Here is a 15,659-nt window from a genome sequence, read left to right as displayed (position 1 = left end):
GAGGGTAATAGGGTAAATAGGAAGAAGAATGCTGAAGGTGGAGCTACCAGAAGGAGGAAAAGAGGAAGGCCAAAGAGGAGGTTTATGGATGTGTTAAGAGAAGACATCTAGGTAGTTGGATTAAATGAGGCAGATGTAAAGGACAAAGTAGTATGGAGACGGATGATCCACTGTGGCAACCCCTAACAGGAGCAACCAAAAGAAGAAGAACAAGAATGTATTCTAATTGGCTCTGTAAATACACTTTCACACACACTTACACACCCTTGAGCTTTAAAGGGTTAATGAAAAGAGAATGTAATGAAAGCAGAGTAAGCATATCATTAAACACATGGGATACATGCAATCCTCTGTAATGAAGAAGGTTTAGTAGATGAAGCTCAGGATTGGCTGGGGGGCAGTGGTGGGGTTGTCTCCTGGCAGTGTAATGAATCCAATTAATCTGATTCTGAAGGCAAAATGTAAATGTGTAGTAGGGAAGCAGAAAATGAGATTTTGTAAGTGCAATAGTGTCCATTGTTATCATGTTGCATAATAAAATCATGCAATGTGTCTGACAGACATGACACATTTTGATAGTCAAGCCATATTCTAACTAATGAAACTGAAAGATAATAGACATTCTTTTTTCACACACTCATTCATACACATCATTTACATTCACACCCTCATTTATACCCTTATTTACATTCTCATTCACCCTCTCAGTAACACCCCCACACACTCCTACCCACCCATATTCACACCCCTATATATCCCCTCATTCCCATTCCCATTTACACCCCTCATTCCCACCCTCATTAACACCCCATTGACACCAAATTCCCACCCTCAACACCCTTAATTCACCACCATATTCACAGCCGCCCATTCACACCCACTCATTCATACCACAGAGAAGCCAACTAATCTTCCAGAACGTTTCTGTGAGGAAACCAAAAAACTCCAGACAACCAGATGGATGGGAATCACCTGGGAAGCTTCTGATAGAACCTAAAATGTGATCCACTGCTACAGCATGGATACTGCTGGTATTTCTTTCTTTTTTTAAATACAATATTGCACGAGACTTTATAGGTCTACCAGCCTCTTTTGGTGAAATGGTGAATAGTGTGTAAATGAGTACATTTTCAACAAATCTTTGCCAAACTGTTATTTTAATCCAAACTGTGATTAAAAATTATTTGATAGACCAGAGGTTCCAGTTGCACACCCATCAGGAGACTGGGGGGTGTAACAGCATGTGACAGGAGAGGCCTCTGAATTCTTCTAAACTTCTATTAATGTGAACTTGAACTAAAGGCTTAATAAATGTGCAAGATAATTATTGATATTTTAATATTTTGATTATTTTCAGAACGACTCTGAAGTTAACTTGCCCTGGGTGCAAAAAAAAAAAAGTTTGACAATTAATACAGAGAATCGTATACTAAATAAATAAATAAATAAATAAATAAATAAATAAATAAATAAATATCTATAAACATCTCAATTAAAACTAAATAAACTTTTGTGGGGGAAAAAATGTAGGATGCTAAATAGGTCCGGGCCATTTGTGTGTGTGTGTGTGTGTGTGTGTGTGTGTGTGTGTGTGTGTGTGAAGAAAATATTGGCACCTTCGTCTACCTAAAGAATGCTTAAAATTGAAAAGAGACAGTAAGAAAAAGAGATGGAGATAAAGAAAAAGAGAGTAAGAAACAGAGATGGAGAGAGAGATAGAGAGAGAGATCCTTAAATTCATACACAAGGTCAGGAGAAATCCTCGACATCAGCACTAGTAGTACACACTGAATTCATATACACACTAACACACACACACACACACACACACACACACACACACACACACACACACACCGTCTATTGTAGGGGGGGAGAAAAAAAAACTTTGAAAAACTCAGAAGTGAGTTTAATTACAAAACGATTCACTTTCACCCGATCTCTCTTCTCAGCTACGGGATTTAATCCAGGATTAGGCCGATTAACACGCTGATATTTGTGTTCGGCGTTTCTCCGGCGGAGGAGAGATTCTAAATGTCATGGGAAGCAGCCGATTTAAATTCACGGCTCTTCTCTCTCACACCGGAGAAGATAATATCATCTTCTGTGCTCAGAGCCGATTAAGATCACAAATCCAAATTACAGCCGAAACGGCTTGGGTCTTTCACACAGGCAATTAGCCGAAACTACAGAGGCGAAGGATCGGGGACCTGGGAGCCTTCATCATCTCAGTCATCATCGAAAAAAACACTGTGTGGATCTATGGGAAAAAAAACGCTCACTAGATGAGCCATAAGGTGAGAAATGCACTATATAGAGAAACGTTTGTGGACCACAAGATGGATGCAAGAAGTCCATTTGCTGTTTTAATAACCTCCACTCTTCTGGAAAGATGTTCCATGAGATTTGGTGGAGATTTGTGAGATCTCATCTCATCTCAGACACAAGGGTGTTAGTAAAGTCAGGTACTGATGTAGATGCGGTGAGGTGGAATAAGTTGCAGTCAACGTTCACATTTATCCCAAAGGTGTTCAATAGGGTTGGAGCTCCACAGCAGGAGATCTTCCACTTCAACACATCTTCATGCAGCTGGCTTTGTACACCGGGACACTGTCATGCAGGTTTGGGTCTCCTAGATGAAGTGCAGGGAGAATTTCAAGTTACCACATCCAGAGACTTTGTATATAATTGTGCGCCTTTAACATTGTGGTAAAATAACTTTTTGGGAAAGAACCACATATGTCTGGGGCTACGTCTACACTAATCCGGATTTGCACCGGAACGTTCACCCTTCATCACTGTACTGCGTGTGAGCAAAACGTAAGAAGCTTCGACCTGCGTCGTTACCGCCTGCCGTGTATTCACTTTCTAACTTTTTGAAACTTTGTGGCAATGTTAAGGAAAGGCAGCATCAGCATCAGAAAGGCAGAAAGCAGCATCACATGACTAAAAACGTTGTCGCATGACAGAACATGAGACGAAAAATGCTGTGAAAGATGTGACGTATATGTGGTCAAGTCACATGAGAGTGCATTGGATGATGGAAATTGAAGGGTGCTGGTCGATCAGTGGTTCAGTGGTTAAGGCATTGGACTCTGGAATCTCACAAGATCAAATCCCACCAAGCTGCACTGCTGGGCTCTTAACCCTCAACTTCTCTGTTGTAAGATGCTCTGGATAAGGATATATGCCATATTAAGAAATGTTGTAGTCAAGGGCTTTAATCCTACAGAAAACAACCAAGAAAGAAGACAAATATGGGACCTATATTGTATATTTACTCCTGTTTTCGGATCCTGCTCGCACCTGAGGGAGCATCGGAAGTGTGTTCTACCATTTTCCAAGCGAGAAGAGTAAAACCCAGAGCACAGAGCAGGTGGAACAGACTAGCAGTTCACACTCAAAAGAACTCAACACTGTGTGTGTGTGTGTGTGTGTGTGTGTGTGTGTGTGTGTGTGTGTGAGAGAGAGAGAGAGAGAGAGAGATAAATGAGAAAAGTCTCCATCATTAAGGAAAACAAAAGTATTTAAATGTGCATATCATCACCTTCCTTCACACACACACACACACACACACACACACACACACACACACACACACACACACACTGTCTAAAGGATACTTTTTCTCTCCAAGGTGTGGAGTGTGTGATTTATATTTTATCGCCATGTTTTATGAACACACATCCTCGCTGCTTTTATCTACCTATAGGATTTACTGACGCTTTAATCTCGCCTCTAAACGCGTCCAGTCGAACACAATCCACTTCCTGCCAGTTCACCGCTCACCCGCTGTACAAACTTTAATAAACGGCTGTAATTAAAACGTCACGGACGGAGATTTAGTAAAGGAAATGATCTGATGCTTATTGATGATCGTGTCCATTATATTACTTCCAGAATGAGCACAAAAATGATTACGATTATTAGAAGCACATCTTTAAAGCGAAGTGGAAACAAGCTCCACTCCAGAAGAACCAAATCCTGTTTTTATTATTATTATTAATATTATTATTATTATTATTATTACTTAATGTTATTATTATTATTATTGATTTAAATATGATTAGCATGTACACCAGGGAGATTCATATATTTTTATTATTTCATTTATTACGCTTAACGATTAACCAGAAAACACACACACACACACACAAGGAAATAATCATGCATAAAGCAAGAATATCCCTATTTCCCTGAGGAAGCTCTCTGGCTTGATTGATTGATTGACAGACAGACAGACAGACAGACAGACAGACAGACAGACAGACAGATAGATAGATAGATAGATAGATAGATAGATAGATAGATAGATCTATATAGACTTACTTTCTTCACTCTATTCTCTGTGTGTACTTGTGTACATGTGTGTACATGTGTGTGTGTGTGTTTGTGTGTGTATGTGTGTGTGTGTGTGTGTGTGTGTAGAAATCCTGAGAGCATCTCCGGTTCTTACCACCACCATGTGGAGATCCTGGCCATTGTAATGATTCTGAACGCTTTAAAATAAAATGTATTTGTCTCCTACTGGACAAAAATCAAGCATTAAAACACGACACACAGACCAACTAAATTAAAAGGTCATTTTTTCAAGATCTTCTGCAGTCATTTGGATTTTCATAAATATGTAATATTTCCCCATAACAAAAAAATAGAACGGTGTCTTAGGTAAAAAATAAAGAAAAATAAAGAAAATTAATTGTGTATCAGAATGCAGGGCAAAATATGAACGCTAAGAAGACTTTAACAAGGCTGTAACACTGCCCTTCACTGTCCACTCCAGCACACTGCACGAGAACTTCTCTAGAGAGCTCCAGATTTCAGCTGGCAACACACACACACACACACACACACACACACACACACACACACACACAAGACAAACAGGACGACAACCACACAGAGAGATGTTCTCAAGCATATCAGCAACTTGAAATAAAATGGACCAGCCTTTTTTAATGACACATGCCTGCTGTATATGGATCAGCAGTCTAACCCACACACCCAGAGCCCTAAATGAAGAGCACCGGATACCGTAACAGAACCCTATTACTTTCACCCCCACACACACACACACACACACACACACACACACACACACACACTAAACAAAACAGGTTTCATTGTACGAACATCCGTCCATATGAATTTGGAGAACATGGGGAATGTAGTGTACCTTTAAAACTTATTTATGGGACGTTCTGGAGGAAAACGGTTCTACCCTGGAGGGTATATTTTTGGTTTATGTATGCACACACACACACACACACACACACACACAATATCTATCTATCTATCTATCTATCTATCTATCTATCTATCTATCTATCTATCTATCTATCTATCTATCACTTCTAATGCTGATGAGAAATAATACTATGTATGTATGTATGTATGTAAATAGATAGATAGATAGATAGATAGATAGATAGATAGATAGATAGATAGTAAGAAAGAAAGAAAGAAAGAAAGAAATATAGGGAAATAGAGAAAGCTGCGCGCATGGAGAGGTTGCCAGGTTGTATCGAATATTTTCCTCCTAAAATTACCTCGAAAACCTGATCAAACTTCAATCACGTCTGCGCATTCACATGGCGACGTTTTAATGTGGCAGGGCTCACGTTCAGTTTTGTGTTTTTTGAAGAGGTGTGTGCGCGCGCGCGTGTGTGTGCGCGTGTATGCGCGCGCTTATGTTTGTGGTACTGGATTAAATCCTTATACAGGAAAAAGAGAAGAGCTGATAAACTGATAATGGAGATCTATCACAGATAAAGAGGTGAGGGTGGTGATTTTTCCATCTCCCTGGTTCACACTCATGTTTAGGAGAAATCCAAAATAACACCCCATGACGCACCGTGACACACAAAAGCGCAAAAAGCAAAAAACAAACAAACAAACAAAAAAAACCAGTGCGTAAAAGCTGAAGCGCCGGATTTGGCAACCCCTGCGCTCACCTTGCTGTGAGTGGGTCCCTCGCAGCGGCGCCGAGGCGATCAGGAGAACCAGGCAGCAGAGAGCAGAAGGAGGAAACATGGCTCACTTCGGCACAGGAGCAAAAAAACACACAGCAACTCCCATCCAAAGCTCCGGATAGAAAGCTCCTCATAAATCCGCTCCCATGTCCGACAGGCGGCCAGAGCGCGTCCGCGCGTAAAGCACCTCTCACCTGCGCTCCGGGATCCTGCGCTCCGCTCCGAACCACCGGCACGTCTCACTCGCGCAAAACCAAAGTTCAGACCTCACTCAGTGTGTGTGTGTGTGTGTGTGTGTGTGACAGTATGCAAGTGTGCGTAAGTGTGTGTCAAGCGCTTTGGTCAGGATGGTGCTTCTGCTCCTGTTAATGCTTCATGCCATTACTGTCTCACTCTGTTCGAGTGTGTGTGTGTGTGTGTGTGTGTGTGCATATGAGTGTGTGTGTGTGTGTGTGTGTATGAAGTCAGACTTCTCTCTACGCAGCGACGCCACAACCCGACAGGACACGCCCACCTGCTCGAGCAGACCCACCCGCTACGCACAGCATTGGTCCAAAGTGAGGGTGATTACGCGCAAGCCACGCCCCGCAGCGTTTTCATTGGTCCGGCCCCGAGTGCACCTGTTTCACTGTATACATGATTCAAGTGCGTAGGACTGCCGAGCAAGTGTCAAAACAGAGGATGGATGGAGGGATGGATAGATGGATGGATAGGATATTTGTCTGTTATATATTTTGTATTATTATTATTATTATTATTATTATTATAATACATAAACAAATATATTGGGATGCCAGACTTTTTCACCCATACGTGGGTCTTCCCCAAACATTTTCACAAAGAAAGTGAAAAAAAGTAAAAAAATAAAATAAAATTATGCCTTCATTTGATATAGGAGACCCAAAGCTGTTCCAGCATGACAATGCACCTACGTGTCCATGAAGATAAGCTTCACATGATCCTAATTGTCCTGCTATAGAGCTCTGACCTCAACCCTGAATGTGAACGATGGCTGCACCCCAGACCTCATCATCTCACATACATCAGTAGTTACCTTTACTAACACCTGTGTGGCTAAAGGAGCTCAAATCTCCACAAAATCTAGAGAAACATTTTCCCAGAGATGTGGAGGTCATTATAGGATGTTCAAAAAGCAGACATCAATGGTATAGCCAGGTGTCCACAAACATTTGTCCGTACAGTGCATATTGTTTTTAACCACAGAGTTGCAATTGATGTGAAAAGGATGAAAAAAAAAACACAAACACAATATATTAAAGAACAAATAACATTACACAGGACACACAGCAGAGGGACATGACGGTGGAAAGTACTAATAACTATGATGCAGTGAGGCTACAGTATATATTTTATGGTGTAAATTCTATATTATATTTATTATTGGTTTCTACTGATTTACTTTTACACACACACACACACACACACACACACACACACACACACACACACACACACACACATATATATACATCCCAAAGGTGTTCAGTAGAGTTGAAGTCAGACCTTTATAGCAGGAGATCTTCCAGTCCAACCCATGCAAAGTGTATCTTCATGGACTTTGCATTGTGCACAGGGGCATTGTCATTCTGTAGCAGCTTTGTGTCTCCTGGATTAAGTGAAGGGAAGATTTTAACTGTGTGCCTTTAGGTTTGCAATCAACCTTAATCAATCAATCAATCAATCAATCAATCAATCAATCAATCCATCCATCCATCTATCCATCCAGCCATCCATTAAAATATACAGTATGTATGTATATATTTCTCAACAGCATCTGCATATTTTCACTGCCATTGCCTATTTATTTATTTGCATATGTTTACATAATTAACTGCACTTGTTCTTTTGCACAATTTTGCACAACAGCTATTTGCACTTCTAGTAGATGCTAAACTATCTGTCTAATACTCTAATGGTATTTTTTATTTTATTGTTTACCATCTTAGCAGGACTTGTGTTTAACACACCTAATTCACTCACATAAACCTTTTTTTTAATAAGTATTGGTGTTAAAGCTAAAAAGAATGCAATTATAAGCAAAACTACGAATATGTTCCTTTTCAATAAAAAAAAAAAAAGAAAGAAAAAAACCAAAGAAATTTGTCTGACATAAAGGGAGGTGGTTTAAGATGATTGGAATCTGTATCAGAAGGTCACAAGTTTAAATCCCAGCATCACAAACCAGCCACTGCTGGGCCCTTGAGCAAGGCCCTGAGTTGTAATTCCCTATTAATAAGGGTAAATGCAAGAATGATATGTGTTTCGTGTTCTAGTACTGTAATCGCCACTCAGTTCTTTTTTTCAGCTTGTTATATACAACTTCAATGTTCAATTAATTACAATTAAAAATAAAATGTAAATCTCAACACCTTAATCTCAACTTTAATTCTCTTCATATTTCCTTTTAAAACAGGAAGTCAATGTGACATTCTAGTGAAGTGCTTCAGTGACAGACACAACAGCCACGAGGGTTTGAGATACAACACGGCTTCCCAATCCACCCCACCCAATCTAACAAACCTGACAGTAGCTTAGCAACCAAATACAAGCGAGAGACAGGAAATGTCAAGCATTTCTTTCAGCACAAACTTCAGTCTTTTCAAAATGAAGGGAACGAATGAAAACGAAACGATAAAAACATGTAAGAGACAGAATCAGAAAGCACCCAGACGCACCATGTTTACTGATGAAGAACTGACAAAATGTTGGACTTCTGTTTAGAAGGTTGTGAGTTCGAACCCCAGCAGCACCAGGATGTGCCTTTCAACTGCACAGTTTTATTAATGAGATAAATGTAAGTCTCTCTGGAAGAAAAGGGCATCTTCCAAATGGTACAAATGTAAAGAAGCTACAGCTGTAGAGCAGGACATTCCTTCAGAATCCAAAACACTAAGGAATGGACACAAAACCATCAGACAAAGACACATTTCACTGATGCGTTAAGGGTTTCGGTTACTCACAGTTTAAGGATCTGGGATACTGATCATAAGGTCAGAGGTTCGAGCCCCTGAGCAGGGCACTTAACCCTATCTTCTCCAGAAACACTGTATTATTGCTGACCCTTCGCTGGGACCCCAGCTTCCTGCCAAGCTGGGAAATGCGAAAACCTATGAATTTCCTTCAGGATAAAACATGTAATCTATCTTTCTTATTGTGTAATAAGCTACATTCATGGGGGAAATGATAGCATAGTGGTTAAGGCTCTGGGTTACTGATTGGAAGGTCAAGCCCTGGTATCACCAAGCTGCCACTCTTGGGGTCCCTGAGCAAGGTCCTTAACCCTCAAAGCTCCAGGGGTGCCGCAACATATTTGCTGATGACAAACTGACAAGATGTTGGACTTCTGTCAGAAGGTCATGAGTTCAATTCCCAGCACCACCAAGCTGCCACTCTCGGGGCCCGTAAGCAAGACCCTTAACTCTCAGTGCTCTAGTGGTGCTGTATCATACGTGACCCTGTGTTCTGACCCCAGTTTCCTAACATTGCTGTGATATGTGAGCTGCAATGTACATGTGACAAGTATGATGTGACTTTTGTTTTCATACAAACAGCCATTTGCAGCGACAAAGTCATTAAAAGTGCAGCTAACATGTGCCCATGTGGGTGTGTCCAATAGCGCAACCAAGTTCAGAAAAGTTTAACTTCTTTGTAAATATGGAGCAACTTGGCACTTCGGCTGCAAGATGGAAGAGAAGAGTGCACTTGATTCCGATTTGTCATCAGTGGATTGTAGAATGCCAACTGCGCCACCCACTGATAAAACCAGCAACGGCAAACTAACGACGTAGAGTGATAAAACTGCTGCATGTGTGACTGTAGAGACAGTAAGGAGATCCTTAATAAGTGTTCTATTAAAGACGTTTAGGGAAAAAGTTACTGTGAGTCAGCTTTAGCGAAACCTAGAAACTTCTAGAACTTAAAATCTGCATGAAGATTAATCCCAGAATGCTATTTTTTTATTTACAGCATTTTGTAGACACCCTTATCCAGAGTGACTTACATGTATCTCATTTCTAAAACTGAGCTGCTATGGGGTTAAGGAGTGAGAACATGGTGTGGCTGGGATTTAAACTCACAACCTTTGGAACCTAAAATCCAATGCCTTAAACCACCAAGCTACCACCAGTCAACTTAATCTTAAGACCAGAAGGGGCGCTAAAATTCTCACACAGTAAAACATGGGTTCCAGAGCACTGATTTAAATGGTAATTAAATGATATTATTATTAATTAAATGGTATTATAGGTTCACAACTGACAATACCATAGTAATAAAACTTGGATATATTTTAGAGTATCAATGTGCAGCTTGTATACAGTACAGATTTACTGTCCTCTAAAAATAACTCAACATACAACCATCATTGTCTAAATAACTGACAACAAATGTAAATACACCCTCAGTGAACATATCAAAACTGTGTCAATATTTAATGTGAGCACCATCATTATCCTGCACTGCTTTAATTCTCCTGGGCATGGAATTCACCAGAGCTGCACAGGTTGTTGCTGGGATCCTCTTCCACTCATCCATAGTGACATCACGGAGCTGCTGGATGTTAAACACATGGCGCTTTTCCACCTTCTGCTTGAGGATCCCCAAAGGTGCTCAATAGAGTTCAGGTCTGAAGACAAACTTGGCCACTCGATCACCTTCACCTTCAGTAAGGCAGTTGTCATCTTGGAGGTGTGTTTAGGGCCGTTATTATGTTGAAAAACTGCCGAGTTTGGCCCAGTTTGCTTCAAAATGTCACAGTACATATGCAAATTATTCATGTTTCCCTCAATAAACCGCAGCTCCCCAGTACCAGCAGCACTCATGCAGCTCCAGACCATGATGCTACCACCACCATGCTTGACTGTAGGCAAGAAACAATTTTCTTTATTCTTCTCACCAGGGTGTCGCCACACATGCTGGACACCATCGAAACCAAACAAGTTTATCTTAATCTCATCAGAACACCGGACATGGTTCCAGTAATCCATGCTCTTGGACAGGTTGTTCTTCAGCAAACTGTTAGCGAGCTTTCTGTGAGCCAGTTTTAGAAGAGGCTTCCTTCTGGGATGACGGCCTGCAAACCAACTTGTTGCAGTGTGTGGTGTACGGTCTGGGCACAGTTAAAGCAGCTTCTGCACCTGACACACAGCACAAGGACTCAACTTCTTTACTGAACCCTTGTAAGGTCTGTTCTGAATGGAACCCGTCTTGGAAAACCTCTGTATGACCTTGACCACTGTACCTCAGTTTCAGGGTGATACTGATCTTCTTACAGCCTCGGCATCTTTGTGGAGAGCAACCATTCAAATTCTCAAATCCTCAGACAGTCTTAACTATGAGGTGCATGTTGAACATCCAGTGGTCAGTATGGGAGAATTGGACTCAAAGCACCAAATTTTAACTGCTCTAATACAAGATACACAAATTTGTATGGTTCTGTCAAGCAGACAAAAACATGAACATGATGAATAGGACATGTGGCTTTGCATAGTTACAGGACATACAGCTGTTATCATACAGGGTGTACTCAATTTTAGTTTGTTTGCAGTTATTTAGACAATAATGGCAGTAAATCTGTACTGATATAAAAGCTGCACATTGATACTCTAAAATATTTCCAAGTTTCATTTCTATCATTTGGTCTCTTGAGAAGATACAAAACTGGTTCCTGAAATGTGAGGGGTGCACTCACTTTTGTGAGATACTGTGTATGAAAGTTTTATTCTCTGTGTGTGTGTGTGTGTGTGTGTGTGTGTGTGTGTGTGTGTGTGTGTGTGTGTGTGTTTCTGGCCTTTCACATAGAAAATGCTTCTAAACCTGTAAAATGTGAAGAAACCTGATTTGCGTGTAAAAAGGGGATAACAATCTTATCTACACACTGCTTTACACACACACACACACACTTTCTAAACTCATCTTAGATAGCACTTTTGGTGGTTTATTATGAAATAAGTTCTGAACTAATACTAGTCCACTGTCTCTGTCTCTCTAACACCTTTGAAAAGTCCTCAGCGTTTTTGAGGAACACTATGTGACCATTTCAGAGAGTGTGTGTGTGTGTGTGTGTGTGTGTGTGTGTGTGTGTGTGTGTGTGTGTATATATGCAGACAGGCACCAAGTACAAAATAGAGTCCTCTGAATGACACAGACGTTCCCCCTCCACACCAGCACTGAAAGGAGAACTTCCTGGAGTTACAATATGCTGAAACATCTGGTGTGTTTCTATAACACACACACACACACACACACACACACACACACACACACACACACACACACACACACACACACACAAAAAGAGCAGTTTGTGATCAGCTGTCACTTTGCATTAAAGAGAGAAAACCTGTTATATAGATACATTAACACCCAGAGTGTCACTGAGAATCAAGTTCCTGCTAATAAGAAATTAATGAGCCTTAATACAACTGATTATTTTTATTTCTTTAATTTTTTTCTTTCTTGATAGTTTCAGGCTGAAGCCCACGACTAACGGGAGCTCAGATAAAAATAAAATGTTGACTAGTATAATATAAACCTTGATTGCAGCAACGTCTTTTTAAAACGCCTGTGGAAAATCTAAAGGAATCCAGCCTGACAGGTGTGTGTGCATGTGTGTGTGTGTGTGTGTGTGTGTAATGTAATATCCCAGCAGAACAAATGTGTGACCAGTAGAGGGAGACATTTCTGCACTACTGTTATAAACACTATATACCCTGATTAGGCATAACATAATGACATTATCACCACCTGCCTAATATTGTTTTGGTCCGTTTTTTAACTGCCAAAACAGTTCTGACCTGTGGAGCATTTAACATTAAAGTCTTCAGCAGTTTCAGCTACAGGAGCTCGTCTGTTGGCTCGGACCACACAGACCAGCCTTCGCTCCTAATGTGTATTAATGAGCCTCGTCTGCCCACGACCCTGTCGCCGGTTCACCACTGTTCCTTCCTTGGAGCACTTTTGACACTGACCACTGCAGACCAGAACATCTCACAAGAGCTGCAGTTTTGGAGATGCTCTGACCCAGTGGTCTAACATCATAATGTGGCCCTTGTCAAGCTCGCTCAAATCCTTACGCTCGCCCACTTTTCCTGCTTCTATCAAATCAAGTTTGAGGACAAAATGTTCACTTGCTGCCTAAAATATCCCACACATTAACAAGTGCCATGATGAAAAGATAATCAGTGTTATTGACTTCACAACTCATGATGTCATAACATTACACCTGATCTTAATAGAGCAGAGAAGCCCAAAAAATTTTTTCACCATACCATATATAAGAGTTGAAAAAGTGAAAAAAAGCCATTTGAGATCTATCTATCTAAATTATAGATTAAACATTCTTCTTCTTTCGGCTGCTCCCATTAGGGGTCGCCACAGCGGATCATTCGTCTCCATACCCCCCTGTCCTCTACATCTGCCTCTTTCAAACCAACTACCTGCATGTCTTCCCTCACCACATCCATGAACCTCCTCCTTGGTCTTCCTCTTTTCCTCCTTCCTGGTGGCTCCATCCTCAGCATTCTCCTACTGATATACCCCATGTCCCTCCTCTGCACATGTCCAAACCATCTCAATCTCACCTCCCTCACCTTGTCTCCAAAACGTCCTACATGCGCTGTCCCTCTAATAAACTCATTTCTAATCCTGTCCATCGTCGTCACTCCCAACGAAAACCTCAACATCTTCAGCTCTGCTACCTCCAGCTCCACCTCCTGTCTTTTACTCAATGCCACTGTCTCTAATCCATACAACATCTCAGGTCTCACCACAGTCCTATAAACTTTCCCTTTCACTCTCACAGATACTCTTCTATCACAAATCTTTGACATAAATCCAAGCCCCGCCCATTAATTCTTCATTTACATTATAAACATTCAACATGCAATTTTATTTACTTCCATTATACATCTGATTAATTCCAGTTTCATCGTTTGCTGTCATTCAACAGTCACCGAATTGTCGAGGTAAGAAGTATATAGAGTAGAAAAGAGATTCAAAAGCACTGCAGGTTAAGAAAACGGAAAGTGTTAATAAAACAAAATCAGTGAAAAAGTTTCCATATCTGAAAGAATTACTAATCAGTTAAATGTTTTTTTTTCTTTTCCCACTCCATGTTTTTCCACTCAATCCGGTGGTTCTTATTGTTTTGATTATTTTGCTCGCTTCTGTGTCACAGTATGACTAATGTGTTGTATTCTGGGATCTCTTTTGTTGTTTGCGACATGCATTCTGCTCATGCCTTGAGTAAGTGGGATGACGGGTAAGTGCATTAAATGCCTGGGGCGTGTTGTTCGGGGCTCAGGGTGCTTCATTGTTCTATCAAAAAAAAAAAAAAAAAAATTTATAATAATGCTTTGTGTTTCACAATGCTTTGTAAATATGTAAATATGTAAATATATATATATATATATATATGTTGGTACGTCCCCACAAAAAGAAAAGAAAGCACGGCCACAATGAAGTCATATGTGATACTATTTTAAATGAAATAGATAAAAGGAGAGTCGTACCTCAGTGGATACGAATTTAGACTTGTGGAAAGTCATGGGTTTAAATCCCAGCACTCCCACTGTCAGACCCTTCGAGGCCCTTAACCCTCAATTGTTCTTCTGCCAATTTTATTTCTTGCTGTGTGATATAAAATAAATCAATCAATAAATAAATCAGAACAACATAGCAACAAGAAATAATAATAAATAAAACATTACCAATTTGAAGGCCTGCTTTAACATTCGTTGTTAATTCATCAGTATGTTTCTTTTATAAGTGACGTTTCCCCCTGCAGTTGAATCGATTTGTTCTCGGGCGTTATGGCGATGAGCGGTGAACTAAAGCCCTTTGACACTGGGAAGGCACTTAATCTAGTACATAACGCCATGAATAGTGTAATAGATGAGGTTGAACAGTGCAATGGCCACTAATAAAACATAAACCTGAGAAGAATCTGCTTTGCATACTGATTTCCTACACACACACACACACACACACACACACACACACACACACACACACACAACAAACCAGCAATGAAGTGGCTTTTATCAAACCAGACAGAGCTGCATTTCTACCCGTGTCCTTCTCCCTCAATATCTCTTATTACACTTGCTACATTCAGGACACAACAGACTTACAGTAGTGCATTTTGGGTAAAGTGTTGCTAGCTGATTGACAAATATGACAAAACAATAATCAATAATACAGCAATACGAGTTAAGAATCTGAGAGATGTACAACCTCTATCATGCTGACAACTGGTTTTTGGAGAAATACCAACATTTTTACATACAAAATGACTATTAAATTCTCTTTTTGATGAAATACCTGGAATGTCTTCAGGGGTTCACTGCAATTTAGGAGAAAACTCACCATGTAGCTGAATGAAATTACAAGGCAGCCATTTTGGACAACAACAATGTCTTATACATTCCACCTGCTTAGGCCATGCTCTCTACAAAGTTTTAACTCCCCAAGTACATATAAGTGAGAGTATTACATTTTCATAGAATGTGTCATACGTGTACTGTAAATCTATAGACGTGTGCAAAACGCACGTGTAGTGAATGATAAAGTGTTACAGGGCGGCCATTTTGGACAACTAGAGTCTCTTTTTCACCAGCTTAGGCTCCACAACCCTACAATGTTCCCTACAAACATGGACTGGAGAAA

The 15,659-nt window shown here is 40.4% G+C and overlaps 1 protein-coding gene and 1 long non-coding RNA gene across 2 annotated transcripts in view; both read right to left on the bottom strand.

Annotated features, from left to right (window-relative positions):
• LOC124383122 (receptor tyrosine-protein kinase erbB-4-like) overlaps positions 1-6,441 on the bottom strand; it is a 415,468-nt gene extending 409,027 nt beyond the window's left edge. The window contains exon 1 of the mRNA XM_046845511.1: positions 5,955-6,441. Coding sequence (XP_046701467.1) covers positions 5,955-6,033 — 79 coding nt within the window. The 5' untranslated portion in view covers positions 6,034-6,441. The remainder of the gene's footprint in view (positions 1-5,954) is intronic.
• A 7,484-nt stretch (positions 6,442-13,925) lies between these two features.
• On the bottom strand, positions 13,926-15,424 carry LOC124383313. Its single transcript, XR_006925259.1, has 3 exons — positions 15,315-15,424; positions 14,504-14,621; positions 13,926-14,309 (listed from the first exon to the last, which is right to left on the bottom strand). It is a non-coding gene; the product is annotated as an uncharacterized LOC124383313 (long non-coding RNA).
• Positions 15,425-15,659: the final 235 nt, after the last annotated feature.

This window comes from Silurus meridionalis, chromosome 3 (genome assembly GCF_014805685.1).
Source record: "Silurus meridionalis isolate SWU-2019-XX chromosome 3, ASM1480568v1, whole genome shotgun sequence".
NCBI classification, from domain to species: Eukaryota; Metazoa; Chordata; class Actinopteri; order Siluriformes; family Siluridae; genus Silurus; species Silurus meridionalis.
The sequence above is the reverse complement of the archived record's forward strand: the minus strand, read 5'-3'. Positions and strand labels throughout refer to the sequence as shown.